Here is a 16,961-nt window from a genome sequence, read left to right on the forward strand (position 1 = left end):
GTGTGTGTCACAGACTCTTTCGCTCCCTGCCATATGTGCATTGCTACCCCATCAGGACTGTTGGGTTTGGACTTGTGCATTATCATGTCCCTGTTTCATGCTTAGCCAGATGTGTATGGCCGTTTACCGGCCACACGCGGGTGCACTTGTGTCCTGTGTTAGGTTGTGCAGATGTTGGTGGTTGCACCACATTGTGTTCGATGTTGGGGTGCTCTGTTTCCAATGTGTGTGTGCTGCATTGTGTGTGAGATGTCCCTTCAGCTCTGATTTGGCACACCCTTCTCCCTTTCAGGCAGTGTGGTTTTCACTTATGTGCTTGTTCATTGGTGTGATTTTGCCGGGTTGTGTGACTTGTGCTCCGGGTTGTTGTTGTTACTCTTGGGCATGGTTTGTCTGCAGTTGTGCTGTGCTTAATTGTACATCTGTGCCATTGTGCCCATCTCCCCCCGTCCCCCCAGTCCCTGCTTGTTCCTCTTCCTGTTGCTGTAGTGTCTGTTGTTTGGGCAGTTTGTGGTCTGTGAGTCCTGCCAACATCTCCAGACTGATGTGGTGGACACCATTTCCTCTATGTCATCCAGCTCCTGGTGTGACGCTGGACTCCCACCTCCGGTGTGCATTGCTGCCTTCTTGTTGTTGGCGTGTTTCTGCTTGTTTGTGTCTTTCACATCATTGCGGATGTTCTGGTTTTCTTCCATTATCCTCCTCCGCTCTCAGGCTGCATTCACCTTCTCCAAGATGGCCTGCCATGACAATGTTTTAATGCCAATGGGGCTTGTGGGGTTGTCTGCTGGCTCGGGTTGCCTCCATTGTGCATGGCTGTTGTTTTCCGTGTGGTTTGTCTTTTTTTTCAGGCTTTTATTGTGCTTATTCCCGCCTTCCGTGTGTATCGCGGGCCTGGCGGTGCTTATCCCTGCTTTCCTAATCACGAATGGGCTCATCGCATGTTTTTTCGCGTTGTGGTTTGTGTTTTTATCTCCGTCGAGGTGGTTGTACCGTGAACATTGTCCGCGGTGTCGGCAGACTATCGCATGGTACCGACTTGTTGTGTGAATTCCACCTTGACACAGGGTTGTTTTCATGCAGTAGGCTGCGATATGTGAAGTTGCATTGACATTTTTTGGTGATGTTTATCACACGTTCTTGTGAATATACCCCTTAGTTAGGTGCAATTTATTCACATGTAAGTTGCACACTCATAACTCATTCATGAGTTGAGGAACTTTGCAAACACAGTGTAACCTACACAAGAGAAGACTGCTCCCAAATGTACGCACAAGTAAGTCTTCAGTCTGACCGTTTTTCAAGTCAACATATTGAATGTGTAGGATAGCCGAAGACACCTGTGTGTTGCAAATCAGGCCTGGAGAGAGTGCGAGTCCTGATGTGCAGAGGGATAGTGCCCAGGTGGTCCACGAGGAAGGACAACTCCATTTTCTCTGCACTCAGACCTGCTCTGCTTCCTCAGCTGAGGATACTTTTACCTGTGGGGCCCACCGGAGGCCTCTGCGGGACCCGCCGCATGTTTTCATCTGCTCATCTCGTATGAAGGGCGGCAGGCGGTACTGCTCGGATGGGCTGGCTCCCTTCGGTTGCCGCCGTGATTTATTGGCGCGCTGCTGTGTTCAGGTTTCTCAATACCCAGTAGGAGATGAATGATGTAAGGGGTCAGCTTTCCTCCTCGCTGCACGGGCTGCTGCTGAATCGTACTCCGAGCACGCCCTGGACCATGTGCTTGCTGTGCGCACAAGGTACGTCTTTCTAGTTTTGTGGCAATATCGATGGAATTGTTATGCTCGTTGGTGTCCATGCTGCTGTAGGCGGCGTGGGGGCTGCTGCAAACCGCCTGATTACTTTGGGAAGAGCGGGCTGGGCTGAGAGAAACCTTTTACGAAGAGGTGCTGTTGTGCACTGCTGGCAGTGCTACACAACAGGTTTATACTGTGTAACAGTGAGCTGCTTCCCCCAGAGCACACTGGCCCTATGGAAAATCGGTCACTGCCGTCCAAACACTAATCTTAATCACGTTTCTATAGGTTTAATTGTTTTACAAAGCAATGTTATACGTTTATAAAATAGAAATTGCTTCCAGAGGCAGACATATAATAATGGGCTAAAAGAGTTTTAATCGGGGGTGCATGATTATAACTTTGGCAATAACGTTTTGTGAAAATTCACTTGCTAACGTATGTTTGTCGTGTTCTTTTCATTTTTTTTAACTGCTTCTAGTAGGTGTTTTAAATAAGTCTTCCCTGTTCCTGAACTTCACAAGTTTGGAAAAATTGTAAAAGATACTTTGAAGTTTCACAACACTCTCCTCTCCTAGTTGTAGCGTGAAAACTGTATTTATGGAAATCAAACTTCCAGGGGAATTGGTAAACGAGTATTTTGGAACTATATGCCAAAAAGTATTTGCCTGACAAGACATTTGCGTGTTGGGTGAATTCACTAGATAACTTTACCTACTATTTGCTTGTTGACTGAGAGCAACAACTTCAAGTCTCAGGACGCGTTACGCTGTTACACGAGCGAGCAGGACAGGATTACTATACCACGAAATCATTTGTTAACCTGGCATTCAAAATAAGACGATGTTTAACCATTAACTTCTGCTTAACATGAACCAGCATCATTCTGAAAATAAGTTCTTGGAAGAGTAAAATTAAAATCAGTGGACCCTGTTCTAGTGAATAAGACAGGTTCTAACTGCGAGAAGTTGTTCTCTCACTGCCATCATTTTTGTCCCAAACAGTAGCATAAACGCGCGCAGGGAAAATGAAAGCAGAGACGTGTGAATATGTGCTTCGGCCTCAGCGCCGCGGAAACCCCTCCAAAAAGTTAGCATGCAGACGACTTTAATGAATTAGATGCAGTTGAATCTGATACAGGATTATCAAGTGGGCTATTTAGCAATGTAGAGTCAACTTGTTCTTGCCGGCGGCTCAGGTTCTGCACACATGCGGCGGGCGCTCTCTTAAGGACGGCCTTACCCCAAGCTGTGCCCGTCTCGAGCTTTGAACGGGCTCCAGGTTTGCTAAGCCCCCTGAGGTCCTTGGATGAACGCATGGCTAAGCCGCAGCAGGGCGCTCGAGCACGTCACTGCCTCTTGGAGGTGTCAATCATCGCTGAACAGGGAGGGGGGGAGGGCTCATGAATTGAAAAAAATACTCAAATCGAATTTAACATGGAAGAAAACTTTGCCACAGAAAAAACAAGTTGCAGTACTTAAAATTAAATTAGCTGTCATTATCTAACATTTAGCTGTTGAAAATGGCCATCTTTTGTGTGGTATTTCCCCAGATTTTTGCCTTCATTACCCCGTTTTTGCTGAACCCATTTTTTTGGGCATTAAGACTGCACACTTTAATCCTGCAAGCCTTGGTAAAGTGCTTGCACTACTCCTTCCAAACATGGTAAAACTGGTATACACCTGATTTGTACAATTAATTTATTTATACCTCCCTAGTAGATGGTACTTTCTACACGTGCACACATCCTGTAATTTAAATGCTACTAGTGGGCGGAAGCACTGGTTATGCCACCCACTGAAGTAGCAGTGTAAAACCTGTATCAGGCAGGGCAGGGCTGGACTGGGAATACAAACCAGCCCTGGCAATTCTTCTGGACCGGCCCTGGTGGAGGAAGGGGAGATGGGGGGGTGGGGTGCTAGTTTGAGGCAGCACTAATGCCGTTTTCGCACTTCAGACGCTTCTGTTACAGGGGGCAGATATTGCAGCACTGCTGAAAAACCACCCTCCTCTGCTCAAAAACTGGTCCCCACCCTTATGCCCCACAGGGAGAACGCCCGGTGGCCTCTACGGCCAGCCCGGCCCTGGTATCAGGCCTGCCGTTACAGCCGGTGTGTGCAGTTCTTAAACTGCCATTTCAAGCTGGCCAATAAACCTTTTGCTAGGCCTAAACTATCATTTTCAATGCTTATAAGTCACCCCCAAGGTAGGGCTTAGCAACTCATAGGGCAGAGTAAATAGTATTTAGAAAGTAGGACATGTATATTTAAAGTTTTATATGTCCTGGCAGTTGAAAAGCCTCCCAAAGTAGTTTTTCACAGTGGCCACACTGGGTTGTCTTATTACATGTATTAAGTGATAATTTCAGTTTGGGTACAGCTAAATAAATACTTCTTCCACTCATTTGAATTGTAATTTAAAATCCTCTTTAACAGTAAAGATTTAAATTTACTATTTTGAAAATAAAAGTTTTAGAAAGTTGGCATTTTCCTGCCTAAACCAAATGTGCATTTCTGCTAGTGTTCAGGGTGACATGACTGTTAATAGCTCTCCTGTGGTCCAGACAGTGGACAAAAAGGCCTTGGTGTAACAAAGGTTGTTCTTCTGAACAGAATGGCCTGGCGGGGTTGTACTGGGAAACAGCCTTAACAACGAGGTTTTTACCATGTGCCTTTACTTCGCATTTTTTTACCATGCATGTTTACACCGTTTATGCCTTCACAACCCATGGCTTTACCACACATTTAAGGTAAGTTCAAGGGTGTGGGGGGTCTCCCCCCACAAATACATTTTTTATATATGTAAATATATAGAAAAACAATGTGTGGTAAAGACATATATTGTAAAAGCATATGCTTTCTAACAAAATTGCGGGGTAGAAAATGCAGTGCACACGCATGCAAAGTGTTTCCCTGCGTTGTTTCGTCATGCAACCGGTTGTACTCAACCCTTCCTGACTACAAAAGATGCATATCCTGTCACTGGCAAATGGTAAGAACTGACCAGAACCAGTTTAGGGTAAGAGAAAGGGGATGTCTATTACCCACATGTTGCACTCAGTATAAAAGTGGCTTCTCAGAACCTGCAATCAGAACACTGCTGGACCTGAGAAGATTTAAAAGAAGAACTGCCCTGCTGTCTGACGAAAGAAGACTCAACCTGCTTGCTTTGAACCCAGGACTCCAAAAATGACTGTAAGGATCAGTTGGCTGACCTCCTGTGTGAGTTACAGGGACACAACAAGCTTCCGAAGGCCTTTGATTTTCAGCAGACCAGACCAAACTGGACCTGACCTCGTTCACTCGGATGGCCTCTGTGGGAATGAGACCTGACCACCAAGTGCTATCCTCGAGGCCATAGACCCTTGGCTGAAGTCAGAGTGTACTTCTCCCTGACTATGGGAAGGCTCCATCAGATCCAACGTGAAGCGACACAGAGCCTTCCACCTTCCACTCAAACGGTTCACTGGATACGATGACGGTAGACGCAAAGCCTCGCTACACAGCTGAAAGCTTCACCAGATCGGACTCTGAATAATGTAAAGCCTCAAAGAGCGACGCAGTGCAGATCACGTCTGGAAGATTTACTGATCCAATGCAGAGCGAGGCTGAGCCACACAGCTTCTATCCAAAGGCTTCATTTGATTCGATGACAAGTGACACAAAGCCCTGAATAGCCTTGCCTCCTATCTGAAGGCTTCACTGGTTCTGACGGCGAGCAACACAGAGATCCACAAAGCAAAGCTGTGCAGACCTCCGATCAAGGACAGAAGGTACAACTTCCAGCGGGCTGGACTTAATCCTGTACCCGGCGGAACTCCATCGCGGCCAGCCCGAACGTATGACTTTGTCTTGGTCCAGCAAGACTAAATACACCCAGTTGGTGCTTCATGCCTCTTGGTACTATTTTTACCTAAGACTTTACAAACTCATAACTCTGCTTCTAATGATTGGATTTTTGTTGTTGTTTTCTAAATTGGTTTGTGATTGTTCTTGTGTAGTGTTCACAGTTTATCACTGTTTGAGTACCTCATTAATACTTTACACATTGTCTCTAAGTAAAGTCTGACTACTTTAGGCAAAGCTACCAGAGTTAAACAAAGGTTTATTTAGTGACTTTTGTAGTCCATCCTTACAAGGGTCACACCCCTCTCAACTAATAACCACATTTCTTACAACAACTTTGTGGTATTTGTAAAGCACGAGACTAGCCTAAAGACGCAGAGGGAGTGCTTTACAGGGTTAAAGCAGACATAGGGTCAGAGAATGGATCTATGTGGGAGATACTGCATTCTGAGAAGAGATACTTGCTGTGTTGCATTGTAGTGTTCCCGGGCTCACTGTGTCACTGGATTCAAGCTAGCCTGGCTGATGAGGGGTGAAATCCCAAAACCAGCCCTAGGATGCTTGCTTCTGGTGCAGGGATGACTGGCTTGGCATTTCGGGCTGGACTGTTCCGATGAAGAACAGGGTTAAGGCTGATTTGTATATGACTGGGTCTGAACTGGAGTGTCTGAAAAGTTTCAGCGCTCCGTCCATCATATCCTTGTGCTTGCTACACTCCTTTAGCACTTCGACCCTCAGTGTAGTGAGGCAGCGCAGCCCAAGGTCTAGTCAGGAAGCCGGTGTGCATTAGAAAGTTATAGAACACAATCACACTTTCAAAAAGACTTCCATTTAGTACATTTACTTTTGAAAAGAAGTAGTGTGATTCACACAAACGGCTACATTATATATTTCTAGTGAGTTAATCTAGGAAGAAGAAATTTATGGATGCAGACACCCTATTTTGCACTCCCAAGCTGTATTATGGCTTTTTTTCTTTGATATTTAAACTGGACGTTACTGTCATCCATTTTTTCTTACTCAGTCAACTCATAAGGAACATATTAGTGGCTGAGACCCAGAGGAAGAGAATATTCCATGCAGTACTGGTGGACTTGTTCAATTCCATTATTTCATCGAATTCTAAGTGGAACCAATTCGAAATTTGTGAACCACATCCATTGAGGTTCTTTAAGTAAATCTAGTAACACTGCAGTCCGGTATCTCCTAGTGTGCTGTTTGAAGGTCTTTCAGTGTTAATGTAGTTAGAACAGAGTTCACCACATACCGTCCCTTCCTGCTTTATATGCCACGGAGGTCACAATGTAAATCCTTTCCTTTTGCTTTAGTGCGAGAGTTCACTAATATATTGTATTTGTGCATGAGTCAAAAATGTAAAACCTGTTCCTATTGCATTTACAAGAGATTTCACCATGTAAAACGCGTTATCTTTGCAATTGTTGGCAAGTGTACAATATTAAAACCCTTCCTGCTACATTAATTATAGGCTTAAACCATGGAAAGTCTCCTGATACTGTATTGGATAAAGGGCCTGTGTTAACATTGTCTCTGTCAGTGTGTTTACTTTAAAAAAAAGAAAAAATACTTAAATGCTTTCGCAACAAAATCCTAATAATTAGATTACACATGTATACAATGAAACCAGGCCTTTTGTACGAGAAATGGAACGCCTTCAAAGGTGAGCTAATACTACCGCGGCCCATTCAAATACCTGTAAAGAAGGCAAACAAAAATAGGGAGAAAAAGCCAACATCTCTATACTGAATTTTGAATGGACATCATTTAGAGGTTGCAAGGGGTCGCAGCTGTGACCCCTCGCTTGCCCCTTGCGACCCCTGGCTTTGCTTTAGTGACCCCGTGAGATCAGAGGTGCCACAATCGGTCTCAATAAAACAGGAGTGCCTTTCTTTTATATCTAGCCTATTTTTCAGGACGTTTTTTTATGTTAATAGTGAATAATAGCGCATTATTCCCTATTAGTGTAATAAAAAATGAAGCACCAGGAGCTAAAATGGAACCTTCACTGACAGCTGTGAAAAGTAAAATATAACACTTTTGTATGTTGTGTGCTTGCGGGTGAGAGTGTGGTTGGGTGAGAGTGCGTATGTATCTGTAAGTGTGTCTATATGTGTGAGCATGTCGGTATGTGCATGAAAGTGAGTGAGAGTGAGTACGAAGTAGTGAGAGGGTAAAAGGAAAGAGTGAAATCTTGGGGCAGATTTATCAAGAATGTGCTGGCGCAAAGTGACGCAAAATTTAGAAACATCTACATTCCAGCGCAAAATGTTTTTTGTGATGTAAAGTAGCCTTAAAGTAGTGCATATTGTGTTTTGCACTGCTTTGTAGGGCTTGTATCAAAGGGCTATTCATGGACGTTATTGTGGCGTTACCGCGCTATAACCAATGTTTTTTGATCAAAAGTCCTATCTAGTAAAATTATTAGACAGGGCTTTGCACTAAAAAATAACACATCCTTGACGTTTTAGTTTCTCCCAAATTTTCACACTTTGGATGAGTGCTGCACTATACAACACGCATCCAGTGTGTAAAAGTGTTAATGTTTGTCTAGGCATGGTATTTTGTACTAGAAGGGTATACTTCCAGTATAAAACCCATGCTAGAGGTCATACATATTTTTGCAGCATGGTGCAAAGGTTTGTTTTTGTTACCAGGCAGCCTGTTTGTGCACCAGTACTAGGAAATAGAGCATCAATGCCATATTTTTGTAGATATGGCTCTTCAATGCTCTCTCCCTCTAGCGCAACACAGCAGAACAACTCTGGTTGCTGTGCTACATTGTGAATTCTATAGTAAATGGGCTGGTGAGTGTCAGTGAGTATGAGTGAGAATGGAGTGAGAGAAAGAGTGACTGCAAGTGAGGGAGAGTGAGTGAGAGTCAGTAAGAATGAGTATGGGGAAGTGTGAGTAATGATGAGCGAGAGTGAGTGCCAGTGAGCGAGTATAACTGAGTGAAAATAAGTAAGAATGAGTGAAAGCAAGATTGAGTATGAGTGAGAAAGTATGAGTGGCACTAAGAGTGAACATGAATGTAAGAGAGAAAATCAGTGAGAATGACAGAGAATGAATGAGCGAATTAGAGTGAGTGATAGTAAGTACAAGAGAGAGAGAATGACAGTGTGAGAAAGTAGATTATTGGTTGGGGATGGGGGGCAGTTCCCCACAAGTAATAACAGCTTTTTATTTTTAGGTCCAGTAAAGGTTTCAGTAATTTAAACCTGAGCTCAACCCCTATGTAGCTATGGCACCCAGCAAACAGGATGAACTTAAGAACAAGTGTAAAGCACTTAGCAGTACCAAAACAGCCCAATTTCAATGTATAAAAATAGAGAATAATGTAATGAACAGAATAATACAAAAACATCCAAAATCCTATAAGGGGAATCAGAGATATGAATTTTAAAAGTTTTAAATGAAAACATCACCATAAAGAGTTAAGCTCCAATGACAGTCATCTGGTTGCACTTGACCGGACCAAGGGTAAGGTTTAAGGTTGACTATGATGGAGTGTGGGTTTGATACATGGACCGGGTTTGTCACAGTAGAAATATTACTTCCTCGCCATTGATAGCCATCCGAGAAAGCAGACAGTGGCTGGTGCTGAGCTAAGGGGTCTGAAGTTGATGGATTCCAGCGCCAAGATGGAGCCTCAGTAAAACCGTTGGGTTATGGGGAAAAGCACCGGCGGGAGAGGTCCACGGAGGTTTATGGCATCAATGGTCTCTCCTTCATTGTCTGCACTGATTAAACTCTGGGTTGAAAACAAAAAGGGCTCGATATCGATGGATTCCCACGACTTTTAAATATCTTACTTTTAGATAACATGCAGCTTGCCTTATTAGGCATTAAGGCCTACTTAGGCATGGCTTATTAATATTCAAAAGGAAGGTTTAGGCCAGTCAAATTTGCACTTTAAAAAAAACTACACAGACAGGCTACAGCAGTGGTCTGCAGTCTGCACTGTCACTCTAGTGGTGGCACAATGTGTGCTGCAGTCCACTAGTGACATTTAACCTACAGGCCCTCTGTGCCCTTTGTACCATATACCAGAGATTTACAAGCACGTTAAATATACCAAATAGGAGTATAGCCAGTTTCAACATGATTTAAGGGGTCAGAACCCATGCACTGTGGCCTGTGAGCAGAGTCCCATTGCACAGAGTTAGAAAAAACAGCAGCATTAGTCCAAAAAGGGGGATGATCATGCAAAAAGAGGCTTTTTCCCACAATGAGACTAACAATGACTGCAAGAGTGAATGACAGTGAACGAATGAGTGCAAGTGAGTTAGAGAGAGCGTGAGAAAGCATGAGAGAATGCAAATGAACATGAGTGTGAATGTTGTGTTGCATTTGCAAGTCTGCCTTTGGCCCTGGCATACAGAAGGTAATTATTGCCTTTAAGAGCCACCTATTGGAGACAATGATGGCTAAAGTATGGCACTGGTATACTGGATGTAATTCTTGGCATGGGCACCTAAAAAACGTTTGGCACTGGCACACTGAAGGTAATTCTTGGCATAAGGGAGGACAACCTTGGCATGTGGGAGAGGAAACCATGGCGAAATGCTGGCCCTGACATGCTATAGGTAATTTGTGACACACATGCATGGTATATGGATGGCACCAATGGCAAAATTATGGCATGGTATACCATATGTAATTTTTGGCTTAAAGGGACACATATGACATAAGGGGAACACCCATGGCAATGCCGGGACTGGTACATTGGAAATCATTTTTGTCATATCGGGGCACCCATGGCACATATTAAAAAAATGGGGCAAACACCTCTGGAGCGTCAGGTTTCCTTGGTCTTGCGCACCATGTTAGGACTTGAATTTTTAGTGTCCTTTCAGAATCTGTGGCTTTTTAGCAAACGTATGTGAAAACATTGCTTAAAAAAAACGAACTATCTGACCCCATTGTTTTCAACATATTCTTAGGGGGAGAACCCTCCCCTGCTCCCCCTGCTCCAACATGTCCTTAGAAAAAGGTCAGGCTTGCTTGCTTGGCACGCTTGCTACAATTCAGTGCTGATGTTAAGGCCCGCCACTTTCATAAATCACCTGCTGTCACTCCAGGAATAGATGGCAAACAGTGTCTTGAGCACTGGTTACTTACTGCAGCTACCACTCGAACAAAGCCATTACGCTTTCTACGCCTTCGATCTTGTAAAATAAATAAATTAGGTGGTGCAAGGGGCACTCGTCTGGAAAAAAAGAAGTAAAAGAGAAACGTGTAAAAATGTTGTGCCCATTGTTCATTAGTGTGAATACTCGAAGAATTAATAAAAACACCTTCACTTCTGTGCTCACATAAGTGATAATGCTTTCAAATGTTCTAAAGCCAAAATACATTAGCAATAAAGAATACGTTAGGCCAATAGTCTAGCTTATATTTAATATATGTTCTATGGTAATACATGCGCACATAAGCACTATTTTATTTTAGATTTTTGCCCTCCCTATGATTTATCAACACATTCCTCATTGCAACATACACTGGGGGAACCATCAAATCGCGACAATTTGTGGTACAAACAATTTAGGTTAGCAGTGCTGTTCTGTATTTTGTGGCACCATTTCCTCTTCATAGGAACACATAATGCTCCAGGTAATACAAAGATGAGTAATAAACAGACATTTGTCTGTGTTGTTATATTAATCACAAAGGAATTATAGAACTTCAGTAATGTCAAGTATTGTAATGTCACATAGAAAACACCGCATGTCTAATTTAAATTGTAGTTATACATCACAAGTGAAACTACACAGTAGGTTTGGTCATGTGTTAGGCAATTCCAATCATTGATGTTCAAATTCCCAGGGCCTTACATGCTACTATCATCAGGACAATCAGTCATTACATTATCTATAGAACAAGAATAAAACATGTCTCGTACATTTTCAAGAACCATTACAGTGGTAAAAGAATGATTTAACCATATTTAAAGTGGGGTCACGAATGTTATCAAACACACCAGCAGACATTATTAACAGAAGGAAACACTTATGTTATGAATTTTGCAGCTTAAGCTCTGCTTAAGTCAATGCAAGAACCATTATTTTTAATGAGGAGCTTGATTTGGTCTGAAAAGAATGGGTACGATTATTTTTAAAAGAATCCTCCCATCAGGACGAACATGGCGGCAAGGAGGACTGTAGCTCACCCACGTTCTCAATAGTGACGCAAATAATCAGAAGAGCACAACGGCAAAGAGACAGGAAGTAGAATGGCTCTTAACTTGGATGAAATTAATTAATGCAGTGCAATCATGGACTCATTTAGGGGTCACCAGAGGTTGCTGCTGTGAGGCCTAGCATGCCCCTTGCAACCCCTGGCACTGCCTTTGCCACCCCTAGCATCAGCAGTAGCAAAAGCAACTCATCCTTAAGGACGTCAGTCTCTTTGTTTTTTGTCATTTTTTTGATTATACTACTAGTGAAAAATACATATTACATTATTCACTATTAGTTTAGTAACAAAAAAGGACAAATAGCCGGAATGACTGTCCCTGGCAGCTGAGGTAAATACAAAAATGCTTTTAAATGTATGTATGTTGTGTGCGTGCTTGCAGTTTTGAGTGTGTTTATGTACGCCCTACTAAAGTTTTTACATTTCTCAGTGTAAATTGCCGCTCACTCCCCAAACACAAAATGGATATTTTTGACCTCCTCCTTGATGTAAAACCTGATGCTCTCTTTCTCACGGAGACCTGGCTCCATGAGAGCTCGGGTCCTGATGTCGCAGCAGCTTTACCACCTAATTACGTCATCATTAGAAAAGACCGAACTACTTCTTCTGGCGGCGGCATTGCCATCATTTACAACAACAATTTTCAATGCAAATTTGATACAGTGGATATACCAAATTGTGAAGCCGCCCTATTTAAGTTAAAACTAAACCCCAATTTCACATTCTCTGGCCTTCTTATTTATCGCCCTCCTGGCCCTCCTACTCCCTGGGCCACATCCCTACCGGACCACCTTACCCCTTTGATTATGAGTTCTAACAACTTTTCACTGCTTGGTGATTTTAATTTACATCTGGACATTCTCTCTAACTCCACGTGTAGCAACGTTATTTCTGACCTTGCTGCTCTGAACATCTACCTATGTAATTCGGGACCCACACACAAAGCAGGCCACCTCCTCGACCCCATTTTTTCCAGCCTTCCTGGTCTTCACTGTGCTCCTGCACTGCCCATCCATTGATCTGACCACTTTTAATCTAGATTTAATATCTCGATCCCTCTTACCTCTACTTCCCTGTTTCACTCCCTAAAGACATCTAAAATAGACTGGAAAAAACTTGACCTGAACGCTCTTAACCACGACTTATGTTCGAACGCTCTTTTATTTGACTCTGATGTGGACTTACTTTCCAAAAATGTACATAGTTGGCTCTCAACTGCTATCGATTCCTGCCTTCCCCCAACACAGAAAAACCTTACTTGCCACCGCCCCCCGGCCCTTTGGTTCAATGACACTCTAAAAACTGAAAAAACTAGATGCAAATCACTTGAACGCAAATGGAGGAGAGACTATGCGCCTGAACTTAAAATGGCATATATAAAGTCAAAAAAACTCTACCATAATCTCTGCAAATCTACTAAGGCTCTCTTCGTTTCTAATTCTATCACTTCTGCCGCTAATTGTTCCAAGACACTTTTCAGCCTAGTTAAAAAGCTTGCTGGATCTGAGACCCTAGCAATTCCTCCACCTTTGAACAATTGCCAGTGTGAAGACCTTACTCACTTCTTAAAACAAAAGATAGATATCGCCAACACACCCTTAAATAGTCTCCATTCTAGCAGCCCCTTGACGACAATACACTCAACTACCACTCAGAGGGCTCTTCTCCCCGGCATGGATGATCTGTCTCTTGTTGAACTTTCTACTGTGCATGTCACCACGGCCCCCTTTCATGATATCTGGCCACTTCTCAACATGGATTCTTTAACTCTCATTTTAAACAAAGTAAAGTCTGGCTCTCCTAACGACCCTCTACCTCCCTCCATACTCAAACAACTGTATCCCCCCCATATGCATGTCATCATGAATGCTTTAAATTCCTCTCTTCATGAGTCTGTAGTTCCAGCTCATTGGAAACATGCTATGGTGACCCCTCTTTTGAAAAAGCCTGCTGCCGACCCCACCACTCTCTCCAACTACCGTCCAATCTCCCTCCTGCCAGTCTTCTCCAAAATCCTGGAGAGCCATATTCACTCCCATTTCTCCCAGTTTGTTGAACTGAATAAAATTCTACACCCTTCCCAATCCGGGTTTAGGTCCAATTTCTCCACAGAAACTACCCTCCTAGGAGTCACAGAGAAGCTTCGTCACCATCTTGACAGTGGAGAGACCATTGCGCTTATACTGCTCGACCTCAGTGCAGCGTTCAACACTATCTCTCACCCCACACTTATCAAAACTCTGAGATCCTTGGGCATCTGCGGTTCAGCCCTGGATTGGATTATCTCCTTTTTGAACGATTGTACTTTTCAGATCTTTTCAGCCACCAACAGCTCCAATATTCGTACATCCCCCCACGGGGTACCCCAGGGCTCCATACTCAGTCCACTGCTCTTCAATCTTTATGTCAGGCCCTTAGCAGATATCGCTGAACAAGCTGGCCTGACTCTCTTTTCCTATGCAGACGACTCTCAGATCATCTTTTCTCTCTCTCATACTGACCCCAACTCAACATCTGGCTTACAATTAGGCCTTAGGAGTATCGCTTCATGGATGAACCAACACCATCTGAAACTTAATGGTGATAAAACTGAGGTCTTAGTCCTGGGAAAGAATAAGGACCTCTGGGGCCCACTACATTGGCCTGCTGAGATGGGTGCCCTCCCGCGGCCTTCTAGCCATGTTCGGAATTTGGGAGTCTATATTGATGACTCTCTGTCTTGGCATCACCAAGCCGTCAGGGTCGCAGCCACATGTTTTACCATCTTGAGTTGGCTGCGAAAATTCATTTGGATGCTACCTATAGCCACTCAGAAAACAGTGGTCCATGCCCTTATAACCTCATGATTGGACTACAGTAATGTCCTTCTGTTGGGAGCCAAGAAGGCCGTGACCCGTAAACTGCAGTTAGTGCAGAACTCTGCAGTTAGACTACTTTGCAGAGATCCCAGAGCTTCGCATATCTCTGGCTACCTTCACGATCTTCACTGGCTCAGAGTGGAAAACCGCATAAAGTTCAAAGCCTTGAGCTTTATGCTCAAGATAAAATGAGGTTCAGAACCACCCTCCCTGCATTCTCTTGTCAGCCCCTATATCCCCACACACCATCTCCAATCTTCAACTCTTGAAAAATGTACGGTTCCACGTTTCAAACTCACCAGGATGGGTGGTAGGTCTTTTTCTTATCTCGGCCCCACCCTCTGGAATACTCTCCCTCCTGTTATCCGCAAAGACACCAATTACACTTGCTTCCGTAGATCCATAAAGACCTGGCTGTTCAGCCAGTAATTCCTCTTTTGCTACTACTATCCCGCACTCAGTTTGTCCAGGCACCGGGAAAACCTTTTTGGGTAGCTGTTGCGCCCTACAAATTCAACTATAAATAAATAACTAAATAAGAGAGAGTGTGTGTATGTGTGAGTGTTTGTGAATGTGTAGGCACTGTGTATGTGTGAGTGTGTGTATGTATGAATGTGTCTGCATGTGTGAATGTGTGTGTATGTGTGAGGGAAAGTAAAGGTCAAGGGGCATGTGAAGTCACTACCGCTACTCCTGGCTTTTCCATAAATTTATGTCCACGAATACAAGTCAGTTTGAATTTCGCCCCTGCTGAATTTACTTCCAACCTCAAAAACTACGGGCCCGATTCACAGAACTAACTTAAGACAAAATCCTAAACTTACTACCATTTTGGTATTCACAGAAGGCACTTACTCATTTTGGTATTCACAGAAGGCACTTACTCATTTCGGTAATCACAGAAGTTAGGAGTCCTAACTTTAGGACTCCTAAATGCTTTCTGTGAATACCAAAAGTCTTAAAAATAGGATTTTTCTCAGTTTAGTAGTAGTATAGTTAGTACTCCTAACTTTAGGACTCCTAAATGCCTTCTGTGAATACCGAAAGTCTTAAAATTAGGATTTTTCTCAATTTAGTAGTAGTAAAGTTAGGACTCCTAACTTTAGGATTCCTAAATGCCTTCTGTAAATACCGAGGGCCCGATTCACAGAATTAACTTAAGACAAAATCCTAAACTTACTACTTTTGGTATTCACAGAATGCACTTACTACTTTTGGTATTCACAGAATGAACTTACTACTTTTGGTTTTGACAGAATGGATTTACGACTACTAACTTTACGTCCGCACTCGGCCGGAAATTCCGGCCTGGAGGCGGAGCTTCCGGCCCAGAGGCGGAGCTTCCGGCCCGGAGGTGGAGATTTCGGCCATGGCTAAATCTCCGCCACTGGCCGGAATCCCCACCTCCGGGCCAGAAGTTCTGCCTCCGGGCCGGAAGCTCCGCCTCTGGGCTGGAAGCTCCGCCTCTGGGCTGGAAGCTCCGCCTCTGGGCCGGAATTTCCAGCCCGAGTGCGGACGTAAAGTTAGTAGTCGTAAATCCATTCTGTGAATACCAAAAGTAGTAAGTGCATTTTGTGAATACCAAAAGTAGTAAGTGCATTCTGTGAATACCAAAAGTAGTAAGTTTAGGATTTTGTCTTAAGTTAATTCTGTGAATCGGGCCCCGAAATCCTTAAAATTAGGATTTTTCTCAGTTTAGTAGTAGTATAGTTAGGACTCCTAACTTTAGGACTCCTAAATGCCTTCTGTGAATACCGAAAGTCTTAAAATAAGGATTTTTCTCAATTTAGTAGTAGTAAAGTTAGGACTCCTAACTTTAGGACTCCTAAATGCCTTCTGTGAATACCGAAAGTCTTAAAATTAGGACTTTTCTCAGTTTAGTAGTAGTAAAGTTAGGAGTCCTAACTTTAGGACTCCTAAATTGAGAAAAATCCTAATTTTAAGACTTTCGTTATTCACAGAAGGCATTTAGGAGTCCTAAAGTTAGGAGTCCTAACTTCTGTGAAGATAAGATGCTTTATAGAAACCCGTGGTGTTAACAAGGTAGGGGGTGGCGCAAATAAAAAAAACAGCTACACGAGAGTAGTTAGATATTTGAGATATGGGCACAAAAGGTGCATTGTGGTTGAGATCCTAGAATATTGATAACATTAATGAAGGGCACCTCAGAGGAATTAAAACACTGATTTAGTTTATCCCATTTATGAGGGCATGTAACATGCGTTATAACTTAAGGTGCTCAGACACGGGCATACATTGTTCACTTGCCTGGTGGTGTGAAGCTGGGCTGGGCGCGCCCT

At 43.4% G+C, this 16,961-nt stretch overlaps 1 protein-coding gene across 2 annotated transcripts in view; it reads left to right on the top strand.

Annotated features, from left to right (window-relative positions):
• LOC146809765 (serine/threonine-protein kinase SBK2-like) overlaps positions 1-16,961 on the top strand; it is a 190,754-nt gene that overhangs the window by 78,983 nt on the left and 94,810 nt on the right. The window contains exon 1 of one of the 2 annotated variants that reach the window (XM_085616614.1): positions 1,636-1,748. The exons of the other annotated variant lie outside the window; for it this stretch is intronic. Coding sequence (XP_085472740.1) covers positions 1,649-1,748 — 100 coding nt within the window. The 5' untranslated portion in view covers positions 1,636-1,648. Of the gene's footprint in view, positions 1-1,635; positions 1,749-16,961 lie in introns of those variants that run through there. 2 annotated transcript variants of the gene reach the window in all.

This window comes from Triturus cristatus, chromosome 7 (genome assembly GCF_964204655.1).
Source record: "Triturus cristatus chromosome 7, aTriCri1.1, whole genome shotgun sequence".
In the NCBI taxonomy this organism is placed as follows: domain Eukaryota; kingdom Metazoa; phylum Chordata; class Amphibia; order Caudata; family Salamandridae; genus Triturus; species Triturus cristatus.